This window comes from Salvelinus fontinalis, chromosome 42 (genome assembly GCF_029448725.1).
Source record: "Salvelinus fontinalis isolate EN_2023a chromosome 42, ASM2944872v1, whole genome shotgun sequence".
NCBI lineage: Eukaryota > Metazoa > Chordata > Actinopteri > Salmoniformes > Salmonidae > Salvelinus > Salvelinus fontinalis.
This window is the reverse complement of record NC_074706.1, coordinates 19,735,554-19,756,969: the sequence shown is the minus strand read 5'-3', so window position 1 is coordinate 19,756,969 and position 21,416 is coordinate 19,735,554. Positions and strand designations below refer to the sequence as shown.

At 42.3% G+C, this 21,416-nt stretch overlaps 1 protein-coding gene across 1 annotated transcript; it reads left to right on the top strand.

Annotated features, from left to right (window-relative positions):
• The first annotated feature begins 1,915 nt into the window (after nt 1-1,915).
• LOC129841444 (zinc finger protein 565-like) lies at nt 1,916-19,829 on the top strand. The gene is made up of 7 exons (XM_055909709.1): nt 1,916-2,426; nt 2,853-2,983; nt 3,169-3,354; nt 9,039-9,203; nt 14,790-14,901; nt 15,143-15,270; nt 16,346-19,829. Exons 1-7 carry the CDS (start codon nt 2,144-2,146, stop codon nt 17,168-17,170), a joined length of 1,830 nt encoding a protein of 609 aa, XP_055765684.1. The 5' UTR covers nt 1,916-2,143; the 3' UTR covers nt 17,171-19,829.
• Nucleotides 19,830-21,416: the final 1,587 nt, after the last annotated feature.

Genomic DNA, 21,416 nt, shown 5'->3' with positions numbered 1-21,416 from the left:
CTGTGTGTCAACTATGGGGGGGGGCGCCCAAGATGTACTCTTAAAAAGTCTAAATCTATTCCCAATTGCGATGCGGTTCTAGAAACAAAGCCCTTTACTTTAATACCACATCAAAATAGTTTCACAAATGCAAATTATACACTTACTGTTTTAACTGGCTTTATCGCATTTGCAAAAGACAGTATTATTCAGTTACAAGTTTCTGGCAGCCTTCTTCGGTTACACACAGGGGTTCAGAGCATGTTAGATAGCTAATTAGCACAGGAGGTCCTTCTGTCTTCCGTAAACATGTGCTGTAACATTGAGATATGGGCTGCGTTTCAAACTCATAAAAGACTTACTCTCGCCTTATGCCCTTGGGGAATCCCCGCGGCCATCTTTGCCGTTGGTCCAAATGATTAGTCAAGCAAGGGAAGTTAGCAACGTAAGCCCCTCAGCCCTCGTTTTTGATAGAGTTTGCGAGTGTACAACTAACTATGTTCACTCCGGGCCTGAAACGCCCCACAATTCAATTCACGATGATTGTACATCCGCTAAGAAAAGTCAGCCTAAACTTAAAACCAACATTAATATGGAGAAGTCAACATACAAGTGTAAGTCAAAAATAATGTAAATAAGTTTGAAATTGTGCTACTACTGCACTTGAGGGCTCAAATACGTATCATATCAGTAATTATGTTGTTGTTTGGTTAGCTTTTGGAAACGTTAATTTGTGCACAACTTTCCCTGACATCACATTTATACATTGTAATTTCCAATTTACCTGATATAACGTATTAGGGTGGCTATCGTTCAATGTATACGGATGCATTGTCTTCTAGCCAAGATATGAAATCATAATTGACTGTAGTGCATATAAGGCACACACAACAGTTACCATGATGACTGAAAACACAACGGTGGGATGAACGAGTGACAAATTTCCGGCCAAGAGCGGCCAATTTAAAATGATTAATTCTTCCCCCGCCCCTTTCCCTGCAAGTGTCAACTCGTCAGACGTTATGATACGACATCAGAAGTGTCCACTTAATTTGAGAGCTGAGGGGAGAGGGTGTGTCTTTTAAGTGTTTGGAATGCAGCCATTGACGTGTGGGAACACTAATCCTAACCCTATAAAGGCCTGTTGTTTTAACCTTGTTTTATTTTTGCTGATATGAAACTTGCATTCCTTATGTTTCCAAAACCGTACCGCAAGCGATACGTGTTGACGTTTAGAGCTAACATCGGTTCTATCATTAATTGGCGGTAGTTAACGTCTATGAATGGGGTAGGGGCACCCATACAGCTGGGGATACGAGGTGCTCTGTGAGAGAGACGAGTTTGAGTGGGGCAGAAAGTTTCCTATGCGGAGGCAGTGAAGAGAATAGAGGATAGCCCAAGGGTAAGTGATTTGACTGGGAGCCCCCAGTGAGTAGGCCTGAAGAGAGCAATCCAGGATGAATTTTAGTAAGGTAGGATTTAGTGCTCTTATTGCTGTGGTTATTAATTGTCTGCACTGATGGAGCATAAATCCCAGAAAATAGATGTGGTAGTGGCAGCAGCTGTTGGCCTGGAGTAGGATCTGGTAGGGCTAAAGTATTGGTATATTGTTGTATATGTGTAGGGTTAGATAGTGGTGCGATTTATTTTCCACACTTCTTTTCTGTGACAATGTGCAATTCACAATCCGACATGTAAAAAGACAGCAACACAGTGTCAATTCTGCCTGCTGGAAACTCACAGGAAGAAGTAAACAGTAATAATAAAGTTATTTATTATTTTCTATTCTATTCTAACACACTGTTCTTTGTAAACAAGTCTGCTTTGAGCTTGAAAGATACTGATCATAGGAGATTTGATGTGTGACGTAATAAGGAGTACCGTAATTCAAAGGACAGCGCGCATTCATTTTTCATTTAAGCTATGAAGCCAACAAATAAGATCCTTTCTCTTCTGTGTAAACGGAAGTGAACAGGTGACTTAGAACCATATCCACGCTAACGTTTTTATTTTGACGTTTATTATCTCAATGGAACCTTAAAATATGACCCATTTAACTGCACAGCATCACATATTTACCCCATATAGTCTTTAATTCGCGTTGGAGAAAGAACTTGATATATGCTATCTAGGTAATGCTAGCTAGCTGCAAAGTTAGCAAACAATGGCTAACTGTATGGTTTTTCACACTCAAATAGCCTCCATCATGGAGGTGCTAGCGAATGCAGCAGTGGCAGAGATCTGTAAACTCGTAGACGACGACTATGCAGTGTGTCGTTTGGAAATTTCTCAAAGCCAGAAAGAAAACAGGGGATTGCGGAGGAAACTACAGCTACTGGAACTGAAGGTGTCACGGGAGCGCGCAGAGAGGACAATTCGAGAGCGCGTTCTCGCCAGTCGTCCCAGTAGTGTCAAGATCCTCGACCGATACAGAGGAATGGCAAGAGGTACATTTTGCAGAAGCCTGCAGGGGCCTGTCGCCCCGTTTCCCTCTGCTCATGTGTTCAGATGTGTTACCCAGAATTGAGTCTTTGTCAGTCTTTGGATAGTATGCAACTTCCCCTGATTACTTAGCTATCTTGCAACAAAAAAAAGAAAAGTAATCTTATTTTACCTGGCACATCAATTAACAACAAATTCTTCTTGGACAAAGACACTATCATATTCTAACCAAATTCTTGAATTTCCTTTTGTTATACTTAATATTTTTGGCATGGAATATAATCAATCAATAAATTGTATATCAAAACGTTATGAATAGTGTTATAAGTGTTACCTTACATCCTTGCCAATTGTAGACAGTGACAATAGTGTACAATATACCGTTGAGCATTGACAGTACCTAACCACCTCTTTTCCCCAATCACTCTCAGGTGAAGGACATCTTACTGGAGGACACAGGGGCTTTGTGAAGCCAGCGGGACACAATGCGTGGAGAGATGACCAACCCATAGCTGTAGATGAGGGGAGTGGAACCTCAACTCAGCATGTTATCATAATAGAGGTTAGTGTCATAGTGAAACATAAAAATTACAGTACGTCATTACAGAATTACAGAAAGGCTCCCCTCAGCTATTCATTTCTACGTCCTTATTTATCTGCCACAGGGGAGCTTGTGAGACTTCCCTACAACATTGTTATCCAATTCAACTCATGTACCGACAATAACCTCCTCTCTTCATGTGTCAGTCTGCAGATGGAGAGGCTGCAGGTCCTGGAGGATCGTCTCTGGTCAAGCAGGAGAGTACTGAAGGAGATGACCCACAACACAGCAGAGACATCCAGACTGGCATAGTGGCTGGTATGGCGCCCTCTTTAGCCACGGAGGACCCCGCTGCCCCGCCCCAGCCTAAGAACCGATGCAGCATCATGGAGGTCAGTGGAACGCTGAACGCCGTCCTCAAGTCAGAGACAGAAAGCGAGAATTTAACTGTAATACACAGGCTCTTACACACAGGACCTGACCACAGATCAGACCCAGAGAGACTGGAGTTGGGACCACTGGGCTGTCCTCCTGCTCCCGGCTCAGAGTATTTGCTTTACGGTATCACGAGTCCGAGGACGGTTCATTCCCATCGGGACCCAGGTTATGCGTTAGAGACTGGCAATGATCTGTCTTGTTCTTACACTACAGAGATGGACCCTGGCAACATGCCCTTGGGTTTAGAGACACAGACTGATCTGTCTAGAGGGGACTGGAACCGGTACAGTAGTAGTGTATACTCTGAAGGGTGCCACGATAAGAAAGGGGAGGATGTAGTGGTAGATAATGTGACTGTGAAAGTGGAGGGCGACGGGCCTCTGACGTGGAATGTAGACAAGACTCACTTAGAGGAAGGACACTCAAAAGGCAGATATTTCTTAGATTACAGGGAAAGCTTGGAGACAAATCCAAATGTCGCGACCCACTCCCATTTGCACGTGCTCAGAGATCGTGAACCTGTGTCCACGTCGATGGGGCCTTCCAATTCACATGGCTGCGTCCTTTTCGATCAGGTATTGAACTCAGAAGACAAAAGGGCCAAGGTTCAGGGACAGACACCAACATCCGGCAATAGCAAAGAGAAACAGTTCCTCTGCGTGTTCTGTAACAAAGGCTTCAGCTGCCCCCAGAAGGTGGAGATCCACCAGAGGGTCCATACAGGGATAAAACCCTTCAGCTGTACCCAGTGTCACATGCGCTTCGCTGATGCTGGCAACTTGAAGAGACACCAGAGGGTCCACACAGGGGAGAAACCCTTCATCTGTACCCAGTGTCAGATGCGTTTCACCCAGGCTTGCCACCTGAAGAGGCACCAGAGAGTCCACACAGGGGAGAAACCTTTCAGCTGCCCCCGGTGTCATATGTGCTTTGCCCAGGCTGGCAACCTGAAGATGCACCTGAAGGTCCACACGGAAGAGAGGCCGTTTGCCTGTTTGCACTGCGGGAAGAGGTTCTCAGAAAGGAGCTACCTCAAGATACACCTGCAGAAAAACCATTCCACTCGATAGCTTCTGATTTTCATTGTCAGCAGAAAAGATCCACAGATGCATTCGGAATAATGAGAGTAACAGATTTCAATGTTGAATATTACTGGGTAGAATATTGCATCCAGATATTGTGTGATATACAACGCATATATAAGCCTAAAAAGTCTGTTACATATTGGGTTTGTACTGTGTAGGCTATCTGGTGTTCAGAAATGCCTGTTCCATTACCTCCATTCAACTACTTAATTTCTTATCCAAGACAATTTTTAGGAGAAATGTAATGCAGTTTATCAAGTTCCTGATAATTTTTTTGTTGAGACATTACATTTACAATTCAATCATTTAGCAGATGCTCTTATCCAGAGCAACTTATCACAGTCATAGCAAGTACAGTTTACCTCATCAAAGTAGTTATCAGCAATATCTGTGCAAGTAGGAAAATACTATTTGTATTTATTTATTTTAATGGGGGGGGGGGGGTTGGATTCATTTTAGATTATTTTTGAAGAGGTACTGTAGGGTTTCAGACGTTTTCAGGGGGACTCTCCTGTCCTAGCTTCAGGGGGAAGCTGGTTCTACAAATTGGGTGCCAGGACAGAGAAGAGCATTACCTGAGCTGAGCGGGAGCTGACCTCCCGTAGGGGTGGGATGGCCAAGAGACCAGAGGTGGCAGAACGGAGTGCTCGGGTTGGGGTGTAGGGTTTGATTATAGCCGGAAGGTAGGGAGGGGCAGTTCCCCTTGCTGCTCCGTAGGCAAGCACCATGGTCTGCTAGTGAATGCAAGCTTCGACTGGAAGCCAGTGGAATGTGCGGCGGGGTGGAATGGGAGAGGTTGGGAAGGTTGAACACCTGGCGGGCTGCGGCGTTCTGGATAAGCTGCAGGGGTTTGATGGCACAAGCAGGGAGCCCAGCCAACAGAGTTGCAGTAGTCTAGACGGGAGGTGACAAGCGCCTGGATTAGGACCTGCGCCTCTTCCTGTGTGAGGAAGGGTCGTACTCTATAGATGTTATAGAGCACGTGTCAAACTAAACACCCCTGTTGTAGAGCATGAACCTGCAGGAGCAAGTCACTGCTTCGATGTTATTTGCACTCTGGGAGGGTGACACAGGGGAGCCGCAGCTTTGTCTTGTTGAGCTTGAGGTGGTGGGTCCACATACAAGCTGAGATGTCTGCCAGGCATGCAGAGACTGTGTGGTTTTCATGTGGTGTGTTTAACACTTGAAAATGTTTAATAAACACAAAATGGGACTTCTCATTCTCAAGACTTGCATTGAGACTCTTTAGTATACATCACATCTGATCTCACCCTATTCTGCATACACCCGACAGAGCTTTATAACTGTAGTGGGGATGGTTAAACACTTCATGTTGAAAGTGTGTTTATTACAGCATTATGGGCGGGTCTTAGGGGGCCTGGCCTGCCATACCGTATCTACATACCCATTGAAATATTTATAATTTATTTGACCGAGACGTGCGCCGACAGAAAGACCCATCGCTGTCAGATAAAGCATCCGAGCAACCAAAACAGCACCACTCTGTCTCAGTATGTGTAGCCCATGTATCTGATGCTGTCTGGACTAAAAGAGTATGGCATGACATTCTCTTATTTGACCGCATCAGATACATGGGCTACACATTGTAAGACAGAAAGGCACTCTGTCAGTCGTTCCGATGCTATTTTGGACTAACGTGCGAAGGTAACCTACTTTTTGAAGTGATTTGTTTTACAATCAGATGAAAACATGACGTGTTGTGTTCATGCCACATTAAAAGGTAGACTAATACATTTTTACAGTTAAACGACATGTCATTACTATAAAACTAACAATAGAAGCGCTAAAGCAATCATTTGGACTGCTCATGAATAAAAAAAAATATCTTATCCGATAGTTGAAAATGCCATGCCCAGTTGATAATCACGCTGATAATTATCTCGAAGCTGAAACTAAACTATACCGAAACTAAATTCACACACATAATAACAGATTAAATGAATGAATTAGGCTAAAGTATGATGGGTTGATGAGCAAGGGGAAGCGAACAATGCATAATTATGTAATCACCAATTGTTGATGAAGGACAGGGCGGGCCATTCTATTTTATTGATCTATTCTAATAAAAAATATGGTATGTACTCTTTCAGTCTATTCTGGCCTACTTGGAGTACACAGTGAGAGCGTGCGTAATTTACAATGGCAAGACGGCCAAGATGAATGGATGCATTCGTTAGCGTTGCTACAAAATCTGAATAAAAACGACTCCGATTTTGGGGAAGAATGAATCATGATCACATCTCTGAGTATTCTTCTGATTCTGAGCCTCAACCTGAACCTACTCCTCCGAGTCCTAAGTGCAAAAAATACATAATTGTGCGCACTGAGCAGGTGCCAGCGCCACCACCAAACGAAATGGTGAGACAGGAAAGCGGACGGCACCATTCGGAATAGAACAAGCCGGTGAGAATTCTACAGGCCACTATCAAAGAGTAGGTCCTACATCTAAAGCAAGAAACATATTCAGCAACGCACTCCACAGCGTTCATTGTCTAGGCTATGTGACGTGTACATGCTCTAACTGATAATTAACTTTTTGACTCGTATCAACAATTATGTTCATTATGCCATTATTGCTATTTTGATGATTTTCGCTTGTAATGACATTTAGGCTACTTTTGTCATTTGACCGTGCATCTTGCTGACCGTGCATCTTGCTGACCGTGCGTCTTGGCTGTTGGTGTATTTATTTTTATTTTCTTGTTATAAATATACCGGGTGCCAACACCTATGCTTTCTGTTTCATAGTTGTAACAAAGCCACTTCACAATTACAATTTATTGAACACTTGAATTATTATTTTTATTATTAGCATATATCTACAAAAAAACGTGCTCCCCTATAAAAAAAAATCAAATGCCTGTCCAACGGATTCGTTCTGGCGCTCGCCCTGGTTTACAGTGCCTTGTATTCATCACCCTTGGCGTTTTTCATATTTTGTTGCATTACAACCTGTAATTTAAATTGATTTTTATTTGGATTTCATGTAATGGACATACACAAAATAGTCCAAATTGGTGAAGTGAAATAAAAAAAATATCTTGTTTAAAAAAATTCGACAAAATAAACAACGGAAAAGTGGTGGTGCATATGCATTCACCCCCTTTGCTATGAAGCCCCTAAATATGATCTGGGGCAGCCAATTACCTCCAGAAGTCACATAATTAGTTAAATAACGTCCACCTGTGTGCAATCTAAGTGTCACATGATCTGTCACATGATCTCAGTATATAAGGCCCCAGAGTCTGCAACACCACGAAGCAAGGGGCACCACCATGAAGACCAAGGAGCTCTCCAAACAGGTCAAGGACAAAGTTGTGGAGAAGTGCAGATCAGGGTTGGGCTATAAAAAAATATCCGAAACATTGAACATCCCACGGAGCACCATTAAATCCATTATTAAAAACTGGAAAGAATACCACAACAAACCTGCCGAGAGGGCCGCCCACCAAAACTCCCGGACCAGGAAATGAGGGCATTAATCTGAGAGACAACAAAGAGACCAAAGATAACCTTGAAGGAGCTGCAAAGCGTCACAGCGGAGATTGGAGTATCTGTCCATAGGACCACTTTAAGCCGCACACTCCACAGAGCTGGGCTTTATGGAAGAGTGGCCAGAAAAAGGAAAAAGACATTGCTTAAAGAAAAAAATAAGCAAACATGTTTGGTGTTTGCCAAAAGGCATGTGGGAGACTCTCCAAACATATAGAATAATGTACTCGGGGTGATGAGTGCTTTTTGGCCAACACCTCTCATCACCCCGAGAGCACCATCCCCACAGTGAAGCATGGTGGTGGCAGCATCATGCTGTGGGGATGTTTTTCATCGGCAAGGACTGGGAAACTGGTCAGAATTGAAGGAATGATGTATGTCGCTAAATACAGGGAAATTCTTTGAGGGACACCTGTTTCAGTCTTCCAGAGATTTGAGGATGGGACGGAGGTTCACCTTCCAGCAGGACAATAACCCTAAGCATTCTGCTAAAGCAACACTTGCGTGGTTTAAGGGGACACATTTAAATGTCTTGGAATGGCCTAATCAAAGCACAGACCTCAATCCAATTGAGAATCTGCAGTATGACTTAAAGATTGCTGTACACCAGCGGAACCCATCCAACTTGAAGGAGCTGGAGCAGTTTTGCCTTGAAGAATGGTCAAAATCCCAGTGGCTAGATATGCCAAGCTTATAGAGACATACCCCAAGATACTTGCAGCTGTAATTGCTGCAAAAGGTGGCTCTACAAAGTACTGACTTTGGGGGGGTGAATAGTTCTTTTTTTTGTTTTCAGTTTTTTTGTCTTATTTCTTGTTTGTTTCACAAGAAAAAATATTTTGCATCTTCAAAGTGATAGGCATGTTGTGTAAATTAAATGATACAAACCCACAAAATCCATTTTAATTCCAGGTTGTAAGGCAACAAAATAGTAAAAATGCCAAGGGGGTGAGTACCTTTGCAAGCCACTGTATCGGTGTGTGTACATTATGTATCTGATGGAGTGTATGTCTATTTAATCTGTATCACCTCTCTTCCAGGAAGAGGAGGGTCCAGAGGTGCTGCTGGTGAAGGAGGAGGGATGTGAGGAGGGATTGGGGAAGCCTGAGGGGACTATGGTCATGGAGGACAACCAGACTACACCTCCTCCTGAACCCACAGAGGAACCAGCTGAGCAGCACAGGACCACACACAGTCTCACTGAGGTGAGCCCACTATAAACTACTGTCTGTATGGTATTAGGTCAGGGTCTGTATCTACAAAGCTTCTCAGAGTAGGAGTGCTGATCTAGGATCAGTTTAGCCTTTTAGATCATAAGGAATAAGACGATATAGACAGGTGTGGACCTAATCGTCAGCACTCTTACTCTGAGATGCTTTGTGGATTTAATTTGGTCTAAACTGTGGGACCATGCCTTTTAATAAACAAACCATTAGAGTGTCAAGTAATCAAAATAACTAACATGTTTTTTTATTTAAAATGTATTTCATCAGGGAGTCATACTGAGACCAAGGTCTCTTTTACAGATGAGCCCTGAATTACAAACATTTAAGAAAATACACACATCGAAATATAAATCCAAAATGCAACCAGGAAGAAAAACAGTCATAAAAAACAGCAACACATTGATCAGTAATAAGGTCCTCAATTAGCCTTCTGAATTGCCTTAGAGGCACCAAAACATCAAATGTAACAACATTTGGAAGATTGTTCCACAAAGAAGGTGCAAGAAAACTAAAAGCTGAGACCAAAGGAATTCCCTGAGTTCGCCAACCCCAACACCGGGTGTGGTAACTCATACGTCTAAAGATTAGCAATAATGTTAGGTACAGTGGGAGTATTTGTAAAAAGACTTTATAAATGAAAACATTGCAATGTATCAACCTACGTGACATCAAAAAGGGCCAACCAACTTTCTGATAGAGATTGCATTGATGAGTACTAAATCTGTCGACCTGTAATAAAGCACTATGATAACAGCATCTAACAGCTTTAATGAAGTGGCAGCTGCGTTCATATAGACGATGTCACCATAGACTGAATAATATGCGCTCTATTATTTAGCGAGACGTATGACATATTTCTTTAGAAGATGCCTATTTTTATTCTCATCATCTTAAATAACTCATCCATATTCTTTTTAAATACCAGCTTTTCAGCTATAAATATGCCCAGACATTTGTAGGCAGGGACATGATCGATATGGAGACCGCCCAAAATACATATGCTATGAGTTATTTTTAGGCGCTCTAGAGAACAACATATGCTTAGTTTTACCTGGATTCAATACTAATTTCAGGTCAATAAAGTTTTTCGGGAATACGATGAAGACAGACTGTAGTTTAGATAAAGCCTGGTCAATCGTGGGGGCAATAGCATACACAATAGTATCATCGGCATGCAAGTGCAGGTAAAAAAAAATTGTAACCTGCAACAATATTGTTAATGTAAACAGTAAAAAGTACAGGACCCAGAATTGACCCCTGTGAGATACCTTTGGTTTTGTCTAGAAAAACAGTTTTAACACCATCTGTAGATACACATTTAATTCTATCTGTCAAGTAATTTTTAAACCAGTTATACTGAACAAAGATATAAAAGCAACATGTAAAGTGTTGGTCCCATTTTTCATGAGCTAAAAGATCCCAGAAATTCTCCATACGCACAAAAAGCTTATTTCACTCAAATGTTGTGCACAAATTTGTTTACATCCGTGTTAGTGAGAATTTCTCCTTTGCCAAGATAATCCATCCACCTGACAGGTGTGGCATATCAAGAAGCTGATTAAACAGCAGGATCATTACATAGGTACAACTTGTGTTGGGGACAATAAAAAGCCACTCTAAAATGTGCAGTTGTCACACAACACAATGCCACAGATGTCTCAAGTTTTGAGGAAGCGTACAGTTGGCATGCTGACTGCATGAATGTCCAACAGAGCTGTTGCCAGAGAATTTAATGTTAATTTCTCGGCCATAAGCCTCGAAGCAACGTCATCACAATAGCTGTTTGTTGGGAGCTTCATGAAATGGGTTTCCATGGCCGAGCAGCCGCACACAAGCCTAAGAGAACCATGCACAATGCCAAGCGTTGGCTGGAGTGGTGTAAAGCTCGCCGCCATTGCACTCTGGAGCAGTGGAAACGCATTCCCTGGCGTGATTAATCACGCTTCACCATCTGGCAGTCTGACGGACGAATCTGGGTTTTGCAGATGCCAGGAGAACGCTACCTGCCCCAGTGCATAGTGCCAACTGTAAAATTTGGCGGAAGAGAAATAATGGTCTGGGGCTGTTTTTCATGGTTCGGGTTAGGGCCCTTAGTTCCAGTGAATGGAAATCTTAACGCTACAGCATACAATGACATTCGCCGATTCTGTACTTCCAACTATCTAGCAACAGTTTGGGGAAGGCCCTTTCCTGTTTCAGCATGACAATGCCCTCGTGCACAAAGTGAGGTTCATACAGAAATGGTTTGTTGAGATTGGTGTGGAAAAACTTGACTGGCCTGCACAGAGCCCTGACACCAACACCAGCACCAGCGAACACCTTTGGGATGAATTGGAATGCCGACTGCGAGTCAGGTAAATTGCCCAACGTCACTAATGTTCTTGTGGCTAAATGAAAGAAAGTCCCCACAGCAATGCTCTAACATCTAGTGGAAATCCTTCCAAGAAGAGTGGATATAGCAGCGAAGGCGGGGACCAACTCCATATTAATGCCTATGATTTTGGAATGCGATGTTCGACAAGCAGGTGTCCACATGCCTTTGCTCATGTTGATGTTGATGGTGTTGCTGGAGATGATGAAATGTCATCTAGCACATAACAGCAAGTCATCTAGCACATAACAGGTAGTAAATTGGTGAAATTTAAACAGACTCACTAGAAGTTGGTTTACCGTCGAGTCAGCAAGCGTCTGGCAGAGGGAAGAGCAGTCGATTGACTGACCAGTTTAAATTAAACCACAGTTTAACTCAAATAAAATTCTGCCGAGGTAAAATGATGATTAAAAGCATCACTTATCTCATTCTAAATCAGTTAGCCAGAGTCAGACAGAACTTGCTTAGGCAGGGAAAAAGAGCAATTTCTACGCTTCAGTGCATTTACTGAGCAAAATTTCAAGTCTCATAGCAAAGGGTCTGAATACTTATGTAAATAAGGTATTTCTGTTTTTTAATTTTAATAAATTTGCAAAAAGTTCTAAAACCCTGTTTTTGCTTTGTCATTATGGGGTATTGTGTGTAGATTGCTGAGTATTTAAAAAACATATATTTTAGAATAAGGAGCAAAATGTGGAAAAAGTCAAGGGGTCTGAATACTTTCCGAAGGCACAGTACTCTTTAATTGATCTGAGGCCGGGGGAAAAGGATAAACACTCAGAAAAAGCACATCCTCCATGGCAGCAAGGAGTAAATCACAGCAACAAGTAAATGTGTATTCTGGTTTATGGACACATTTACAACCAGGAGCTCAAATTTCTTGGGAACAGAAATATATTTTTAAAAATGGGACGCCATAAAATTATATTTTACATACAGTGCCTTCAGAAAGTATTCACACCCCTCGACTTTTTCCATATTTTGTTGTGTTACAGCCTGAATTTAAAATGGATTACATTTATATTTTTTGTCACTGGCCTACACACAATACCACAATGTTAGTGGAATTATGCTTTTCAAAATGTTTACAAAACATTTTAACATGATTGTTTTGAATGACTACCACATCTCTGTACCTCACACATACAATTATCTGTAAGGTCCCGCAGTCGCGCAGTGAATTTCAAACACAGATTCAAAGACCAGGAAGGTTTTACTATGCCTCGGAAAGCTGGGCACCTATAGGTAGATGGTTAAAAACAAAAACAGGTATTGAATATCCCTTTGAGCATGGCGAAGTTATTCATTACACTTTGGATGGTGTACACTCAATGCACCCAGTCACTAAAGGTAAATGCGTCCTTCCTAACTCAGTTGCCGGAGAGGAAAGAAACTGCTCAGGGATTTCACCATGAGGCCAATGATGATTTTTAAAACAGTTACAGAATTTAATGGATGTGATAGAAAAAAACTGGGGGAGAGGGGGAGAAGGAATCCTGTACAGAATACATTTTCCAAAAATGTGGCAGAGCAATTCACTTTTTGTCCTGAACACAAAGTGTTATGTTCGGGGCAAATCCAATACAACACATTACTGAGTACCACTCTCCATATTTTCAAGCATAGTGGTGGCTGCATCATATTATGGGTAAGCTTGTAATCGGCAAAGACCGGGGATTTCTTCAGGATAAAATAAAAAATAAAAAGCTAAGCACAGGCAAAATCCTAGAGGAAAACCTGGTTCAGTCTGCTTTCCACCAGACACTGGGAGATGAATTCACCTTTCAGCAGGACAATAACCTGAAACACAAGGCCAAATATACATTTGTTGGAATCGGCTAAACTTTGATCATTGAGATAGTACATGAATGATAGGAAATTAGACTGGGTTATGTCAGAAGTTAATGGTTCTCTGAAGAAAAACCAATGGACATCTGTGGATTAGATGAAGGAGGGGTTGAGGTCAGATTCTTTTAAGGGAGTAATAAAGGTTTGTTATCCTGTTACCCTTTTTATTAGCTTCCTGTGGAGCCATAAACTGTAAGGATTGGAGAAGGAGTGTTTTAAGTAGGATGTATATAACTGTGATGGAGGAAAATGTTTTGCTGTCTGATTACAGCTGTACAGAACCTTTGGGAAGAATTAAACTTGGTTAAAGCTTCTCTAGTGTCCGTGAGTTATTTATTCTGAGAAATAAGAACCTAACACACTGTTGCTTAACAAGAAGACAGTGAATGTTCCTGAGTGGATAATCTACTTGAAAATATATGGCAAGACCTGAAATAGATTGTCTACCAATGTACAACAACCAATTTTGATAGAGCTTGTAGAATTTTGGAAAGAATAATGGGCAAATGTTGCACATCCCAGGTGTGGATAGGTCTTAGAGACTTAACCAGAAAGATTCAGAGCTGTACTCAATGGTGCAAAATATTGACTCGGGTGTGAATACTTATGTAAAATAGATATTTCTGTATTTCATTTTCAATAAATTTGCAAAAATATCTAAAAACATGTTTTCACTTTGTCATTATGGGGTATTGTGTGTGTGTGTGTATATGGGTGAGCTAAAAAAATATATTTACTAAATTTTGAATGCACGCTGAAACGCAGCCACATGTGGGATAAGAGTACTTTCTGAAGGCACTGTATATAGCCCCCCCCCCCCCCCCTCTGTAATCTGTCACATTTAAATACATTATAATAATATACTTCAACGTCTTTTTCAGAGACAGAACAATTTAACCATGTTTCCGAGAGAACCAGAATGACAGGACACTAGTTATGTATCCAAATGTCAATTTTGCCCATTTTTAAAAATCATACTACGCACATGTAGGTGCATTAGCCCCCTAGGAGATTTAGAGGGGGTATTCAGCTCATTCACTTAAGGGTTAACAGGCATAGGATCATCTGCAGCTATTTGCTGAGTGAGCTGAGACATTGCCAGGTCCTTGGCCATCCACGTGAGCATTCGACAGACCTCCTTAAAGTTGCTGGATGCAATGGCTGGAGCATGAACTGGGTGAGCAGTGTTGGCAGAGTTCAGTCCACCCGGCTGAAGCTCTCATAGTATCAAATTACCTAACATGTTTGCGTAGTACTTATAGCAATCCTTCACTGACCCATCAGAAGATGCTCCATAGCAGGGTGCTCATTTGATCCAATATCCTCTCACTCTGTGTCTCTTACAGTCAGTAGACATGGAGGATGGGAAGCCTGATCTGCTGCTGGTCAAAGAAGAGACAATGAAGGACGGACCAGAGAGCATTGACCTGCGGAGTGGACTAAAGATGGGGGAGCAAGGTAAGGGAGAAATACATAGCCTACATACAGTAATGGATCTTCAATTGGAATAATAATGCACCTGGCTATTATTCATTCTTGATTTTCTTCATTGGTAATATGAAATCAATACAACTTATGTTTACATACTAAAACACACATTATAATGTATGAACTTGACCAGGTAATTGACTCAAACTCCATTGGTCTATGAGTTCTTTGACATGTTTGTAAAGTCTATTTTTGTAATGTCTTCCTGCAGGTGGTTGGCTGGAGGCAAACAGAGGAGACTGGGCGGCCATCTTGGATTCCAAGACTCTGACGGGTGCAGCCAAGGGCCCAGGGGACAACATCACTGAACAGGCCAGGACCAGAAGCGACATAGTGGAGGTCAGTGGATGGGATAGCGTGCTCAACTCTGGGCTGGGGAACAAAACTGTTAACCAGAAACAGACAGTCGAACACAGAACAGCAACCGAACTTAGTCTCCATGACAACAGACTGGCTGAGACCAGGGTGAGGCATAGATTTGGTCTGCGGGGACGGGGAGGTGTCTGTATGAGAACAGCCACAGACTCGGCTAGCAATGCTCCGTCCTGCTCCTATAGTTTTGATTCAGACAGACTGATGGCGCCTCAGGTTAACCCCCTAACAGGTGCAGCCTTCATCCTGCCTTCTATAGGATCTATCAACTGGAACATGGTCCCTGCGACAACACAGACATTCCCTGGTCTTCGTCCTCCTCACACTCTCTTGATGTTAAACCAGACCTCAGACAATGCCAGTGACTCGACACTAAATGGCTACACAAGCCCATTCACAAATGACAGTAGAAGTAATGCTATCAGTAGATCTGGTGGCAAAGAGAAGCTCTTCCCGTGTTCGTTCTGTGGGAAAGCATTCAGTTTCCCCAAACAGGTTAAGATCCACCAGAGGATGCATACAGGGGAGAAATTGTTGGGCTGCCAACTGTGCTGGGCCCGTTTTTCTGACTCGTCCCACATGAAGAGGCACCAGAGGGTCCACACAGGGGAGAAACCTTTTAGCTGCCCTCAGTGTGAGACGAGGTTTTCCCACCAGTTGAAGATGCACCTGAAGGTCCACACGGGAGAGAGGCCGTTTGCCTGCACACACTGCTGGAAGAGGTTCTCAGAGAGGAGCTACCTCAGGATACACCAGCAGAAAATGCACATAGTCCATGTATAGTGGTGACATGTAATGTAGTACTAGTTAGATAGTTTGTAGTTAATTCTGTTGGTTTGGGATGTAGTAGGGAACTGAGGGAAGAATGTTTTCATGTAATGTTGAACCTTTTCCAAAGTATCCCCCAACCCAACCCGGTTATATCCCCTATACCCCCATTGACTGTGGTTAATATTTTTGAATATCTTGTCATGTTTCTGTGTGTACAGCAAAAAGTTTGTTATATAAACCTTTATGATTTCTCTTCCATTTGTTTTTACAGTCTGCAGTCCATGAGGACTTGTTGATATCCGGTGTTGCTAGTGGGAGAGACTGGACCTCTGAGGTGGCTGGTCACAAACCCTGGCCCCAGATCAGGATCATGGATCAGGAGCCGCCGCTCTTCCTTCCTGAGTCGGATCCGGGACAAAGACTCCACCACAACCACCACACAGAACACAACCAGTGGACAGATGGACTGAACAACAGTCCTGGTGGTCATCAGAGAGACAGAGGCTCCAGTCAGGGATCCAGTCTGCAGCCTGGGGCTGATAGAGATAGACCCTCCTGTTCCTATGATACAAACACCACAGTATCCATGATGAATAGAGCAAGACACCCTGGGATTCAGCCTTCAGAGAGAGTGGTGGGAGACTCCCCTGATGGGAATCTAACAGGAAATCTGTCTTCTCTTTCAGGGTCTCGTCTAATGCCTAATGACTGGGTTCATAAAAGGCCTGGACCTGGGTCTCAGCTACCTTATCGTTACCCTACCAACACAGCACACAATCCCAACAACACCCAAACAATGGCTAGAGGTCAAGGAGGGAACTCAAACACTAACCACCTGAGGGTGGTGGCTCCTGCTTCTACCTCCTCTGGTGTCATTGGGTCACAACGTGGGAGGCTGAGTATTAGGACGGATGCCGACAAGCCGTACGCCTGCCCCACGTGTGGGAAGCGCTTCGCTCAGGCGAATTATGTGAAGATGCACCAGACAGTTCACACCAAGGAGAAGCCCTTCAAGTGCAAACTATGTTACAAGAGCTTCTCCTTCCTAACTAACCTTACCAGACATAAGAGTGTCCACAATGGGGAGAAATCGTAGCACTGTGGCTTGACTTTTTCGCAGGGGATATCTGGGAACCATTCTTTAGCTGACATATTACAGTTATCATGTGAAGTGTCTTGGGGTAAGAATTTTTTTTTTTAAGTACTCAAAGTCCCTCAGTTTAGTGGCGACCCCAGACATTTTTCATAAGGGTGGCCAGATGGGGCCACTGAAAATATTGGGGTGGCAGACCAAAACCAAAAGCCTTAACTGAATTTCAGGAATTCTATTATGCTGTTGTAGTATATAGGCTAGTTGAAAACGATGTCAAAATGAGAGTTAAGGAATCACATACTGATATACTTTGGTTTCTTATTTTACAGTTAATGTTACTAATTATCTGATGTGCATAGACTAATACCGGTACAGTTAACATTTTGAGTTCCACAACAATCCTGTTTTAATGTGTTATGTATCTGAATATACATGTGTTAGGCGATTCATTGTTCTTCAAATAGGCTAGTTGTCCTTTTCCTTAAAAAGACAAATATACAGCTTTAAATTTGAAGGAGTACATTGATTGTAAGGAACAAAACATTTACTGGGAACAAGCCTACTCAAGTTTAAAAACACCACACAGAGGCCTCCAATTATATTCAATACAGCTTTATTTGGCCGTTGCTGTGTCTTTTTGTAAACTAAAATATTATATATGTCCCAAAATGAAAAACAAAACAAAAGCATAATCATGGACAACAATATACATTTTACTATAGCCTACTCACAATATATTCATATCCCTGCTTTATTAGGCTACATTCTTTTCAATACAGCTTTCTTTGCCTGTTGCGGGGTCTTTTGGCAAACACATCCACAAAATCATCAAGATTTATGGCCTGAGCCCTTCTGGACTCTACACTTAATCAAGACTGTCTTGAGAAATACAATGAGTGACGAGCAATTTTGGGGGTGTTAACGTTAGCACAGAAAACTGCGCTCACATTCTGATTTAAGGCTTCTACCCCTTGCATTATCACACAACTTTCTTTAGAAAACCTTCTCTTCGCCTCAGAGAGAAGCACATCAACAATTGGAATGAATGAACCTGCCCGAAATGACTCCTCATCTGTGTTGACCTGTCTTTGAACTATTGGAGTGGAAATGTAATACCCTTGATGTGCCCAAGTTGAATTGTGGGGGAATGTAAAATATCTGACAGGTGTTTTATCTCACCAAAAACATTGGTGAATGTTACAAGGAGGCCAACAAACTTTAGATATATTTGGGCTAATAGACCTCTTGCCTTTACAGCTCTGTCACCATTTCTCTCGTCAGATATTTCTTTCAGTAGACGTATGATGGCTGGCAGTCTGTCCTTCACTGTCTTGCAAGCATTGTACCTACATGCCCACCGTGTCTCTATCAGCCGTTGTAACTCTCTCGGGGCCCCCCGAAACATCACCCTCTGTACCTCTAGCCACCTTTGGTGCACATATGACCCTGACACAAAGACATACAGTTTCTGCAAAATAGAAAAGAAACAATAGGCTTCAGGGATGCATTTCACACTGTCAACTAATACTACATTTAAGCAATGTGCATTTCAGTGAACATAAAAAGCAAATGGGGCCTCTGATTGAATGCGTGCTTGCACACCTGTGTTCTTTCCACTCATGACAGAGGCACCATCATATGCTTGCCCTACTAGTTGGTTTCTGTAGTCAAGGACAAACATCTGCAGTATTTGTACAATTTTCTGTGAAAGTGCTGTAGCATCCAGGCGCTCTGCTGCTTCAAAGGTGAGGAAACGTTCACATATTGACCCATTGTAATAGTATTGAATTACAAAGGACATCTGTTCCTTCTTGCTAATGTCTTTGGTCTCGTCAACCATAATGCTGAAAGCCTCACTTTGTGCAACTTCACTAATTATTGAGGTGCGGACCATTTCAGCCAGGCAATCAATTACTTTTTTTGTGTACTATGCCCAAAGTATGTTGCATTTCTTTGACTTGTCATTTTTCTTTTGACTGTGATCATGCTTGGCTAGCAGTTCCATAATAGAGAGGAAATGTCCTTTTATTCTGACCTTCCGTTTCTTTATACTCTTTGTGCAATGTTTTGCGTAGCTGTGAGGAGCAGGGTTTCTCCAACAGTTTTAATCTACTCTCTATTTCCCCTCACTAATTTATTAGATTCTGCATTTAAGGAGGCTGAGGGAGCATTTGGTTGTAGTCGACTTTTCATATTCTGCCCATGCTAACATAGCATTAGTATGTGATTCTAATTTGGCATGGCCTACAAATCCCCCATCTTTGTAAGTTGCTTTTTTCACATTTTTGAACCCCTCTTCAGATGTAGAGACTGAAGTGCCGGCAAGCATAGCAGTAGGCAGAGTCTTTACTCTGAGAGTATTCTAGCCATTTATGCATACTGTACCACTCTTTCATGAAGCCCCGTCTTCTATCCCCCTGAAGGGTCTGAGAGAAAAACAACAGATGTGACTGTTTGGGCCCCTCTGCTCTTGACTGGGTTATATCTAGGATGAAACGAGGCAAAATCAGTTATTCTGATTTTAAAATAACAATAATAATAATAAGAGTAGCTAGCCCCTCTCCATAGTAATTACCGATTTACATTTGTAATATCGGCCTATAGACAATTCTATTCTGACTATTCATACTCAACTACCAATAAACATGAATCAGAATGTTTTATGGGATTATGTCATGACTCATAACTCAATGTAGACCCGCTATAACCATACATTTATCCAAAATAACGTTACTCTCTAGCCATCCATTTCATTATCAGGGGCACTGTCACACTGTCATAACTTCACCTGTTGGTCCAGGAACGGGTCAGCTCTAGCTGAGTCCTGCCTCGTTAGGTTGTCAACATCTGACTGTTGTTGATGCCTGTTACACACTTTTGTGCCATGCTGCTGTCTGTCGATGCAAATCAAACTTTATTTGTCACATGCACCGAATACAACAAGTGTAGACCTTGCTGTAAAATGCTTACTTACAAGCCCTTAACCAACAGTGCAGTTCAAGAAGAGTTAAGAAAATATTTACCAAATACACTAAAGTTTTTTGTTAAATGTAAAAAAAGTAACACCACAACGAGGCTACAGTTGAAGTTGGAAGTTTACATACACCTTAGCCAAACACATTTAAACTCAGTTTTTCACAATTTCTGACATTTAATCTTAGTAAAAATTCCCTGTCTTAGGTCAGTTAGAATCACCACTTTTTATTTTCAGAATGTGAAATGTCAGAATAATAGTAGAGAGAATGATTTATTTCAGATGTTATTTCTTTCATCACATTCCCAGTGGGTCAGAAGTTTACATACACTCAATTAGTATTTGGTAGCATTGCCTTTAAATTGTTTAACTTGGGTCAAATGTTTCGGGTAGCCTTCCACAAGCTTCCCACTAAGTTGGGTGAATTTTGGCCCATTCCTCCTGACAAAGCTAGTGTAACTGAGTCAGGGTTGTAGGCCTCCTTGCTCACACACGCTTTTTCAGTTCTGCCCACACATTTTCTATGGGATTGAGGTCAGGGCTTTGTGATGGCCACTCCAATACCTTGACTTTCTTGTCCTTAAGCCATTTTGCCACAACTTTGGAAGTATGCTCGGGGTCATTGTCCATTTGGAAGACCCATTTGCAGCCAAGCTAACTTCCTAACTGATGTCTTGAGATGTTGCTTCAATATATCCACATAATATTCCTTCCTCATGATGCCATCTATTTTGTGAAGTGCACCCAGTCCCTCCTGCAGCAAAGCACCCCCACAACATGATGCTGCCACCCCCGTGCTTCACGGTTGGGACGGTGTTCTTTGGCTTGCAAGCCTCCCCCTTTTTCCTCCAAACATAACAATGGACATTATGGCCAAACATGTATATTTTTGTTTCATCAGACCAGAGGACATTTCTCCAAAAAGTACACTCTTTGTCCCCATGTGCAGTTGCAAACCGTAGTCTGGCTTTTTTATGGCGGTTTTGGAGCAGTGGCTTCTTCCTTGCTCAGCGACCTTTCAGGTTATGTCGATATAGGACTCGTTTTACTGTGGAAATAGATACTTTTGTACCTGTTTCCTCCTTCACAAGGTCCTTGCTGTTCTGGGATTGATTTGCACTTTTCGCACCAAAGTACGTTCATCTCCAGGAGACAGAACGCATCTCCTTCCTGAGCTGTATGACAGCTGCGTGGTCCCATGGTGTTTATACTTGCGTACTATTGTTTGTACAGATGAACGTGGTACCTTCAGGCGTTTGGAAATTGCTCCCAAGG

Coding starts and splice junctions, on each gene's coding strand:
- LOC129841444 (XM_055909709.1), top strand. CDS start 2,144: ATGGCTAACTGTATGGTTTTTCACACTCAAATAGCCTCCATCATGGAG. Junction 2,427..2,852: donor ATACAGAGGAATGGCAAGAG/GTACATTTTGCA, acceptor AATCACTCTCAG/GTGAAGGACATCTTACTGGA. Junction 15,271..16,345: donor CCAGAAGCGACATAGTGGAG/GTCAGTGGATGG, acceptor TTGTTTTTACAG/TCTGCAGTCCATGAGGACTT.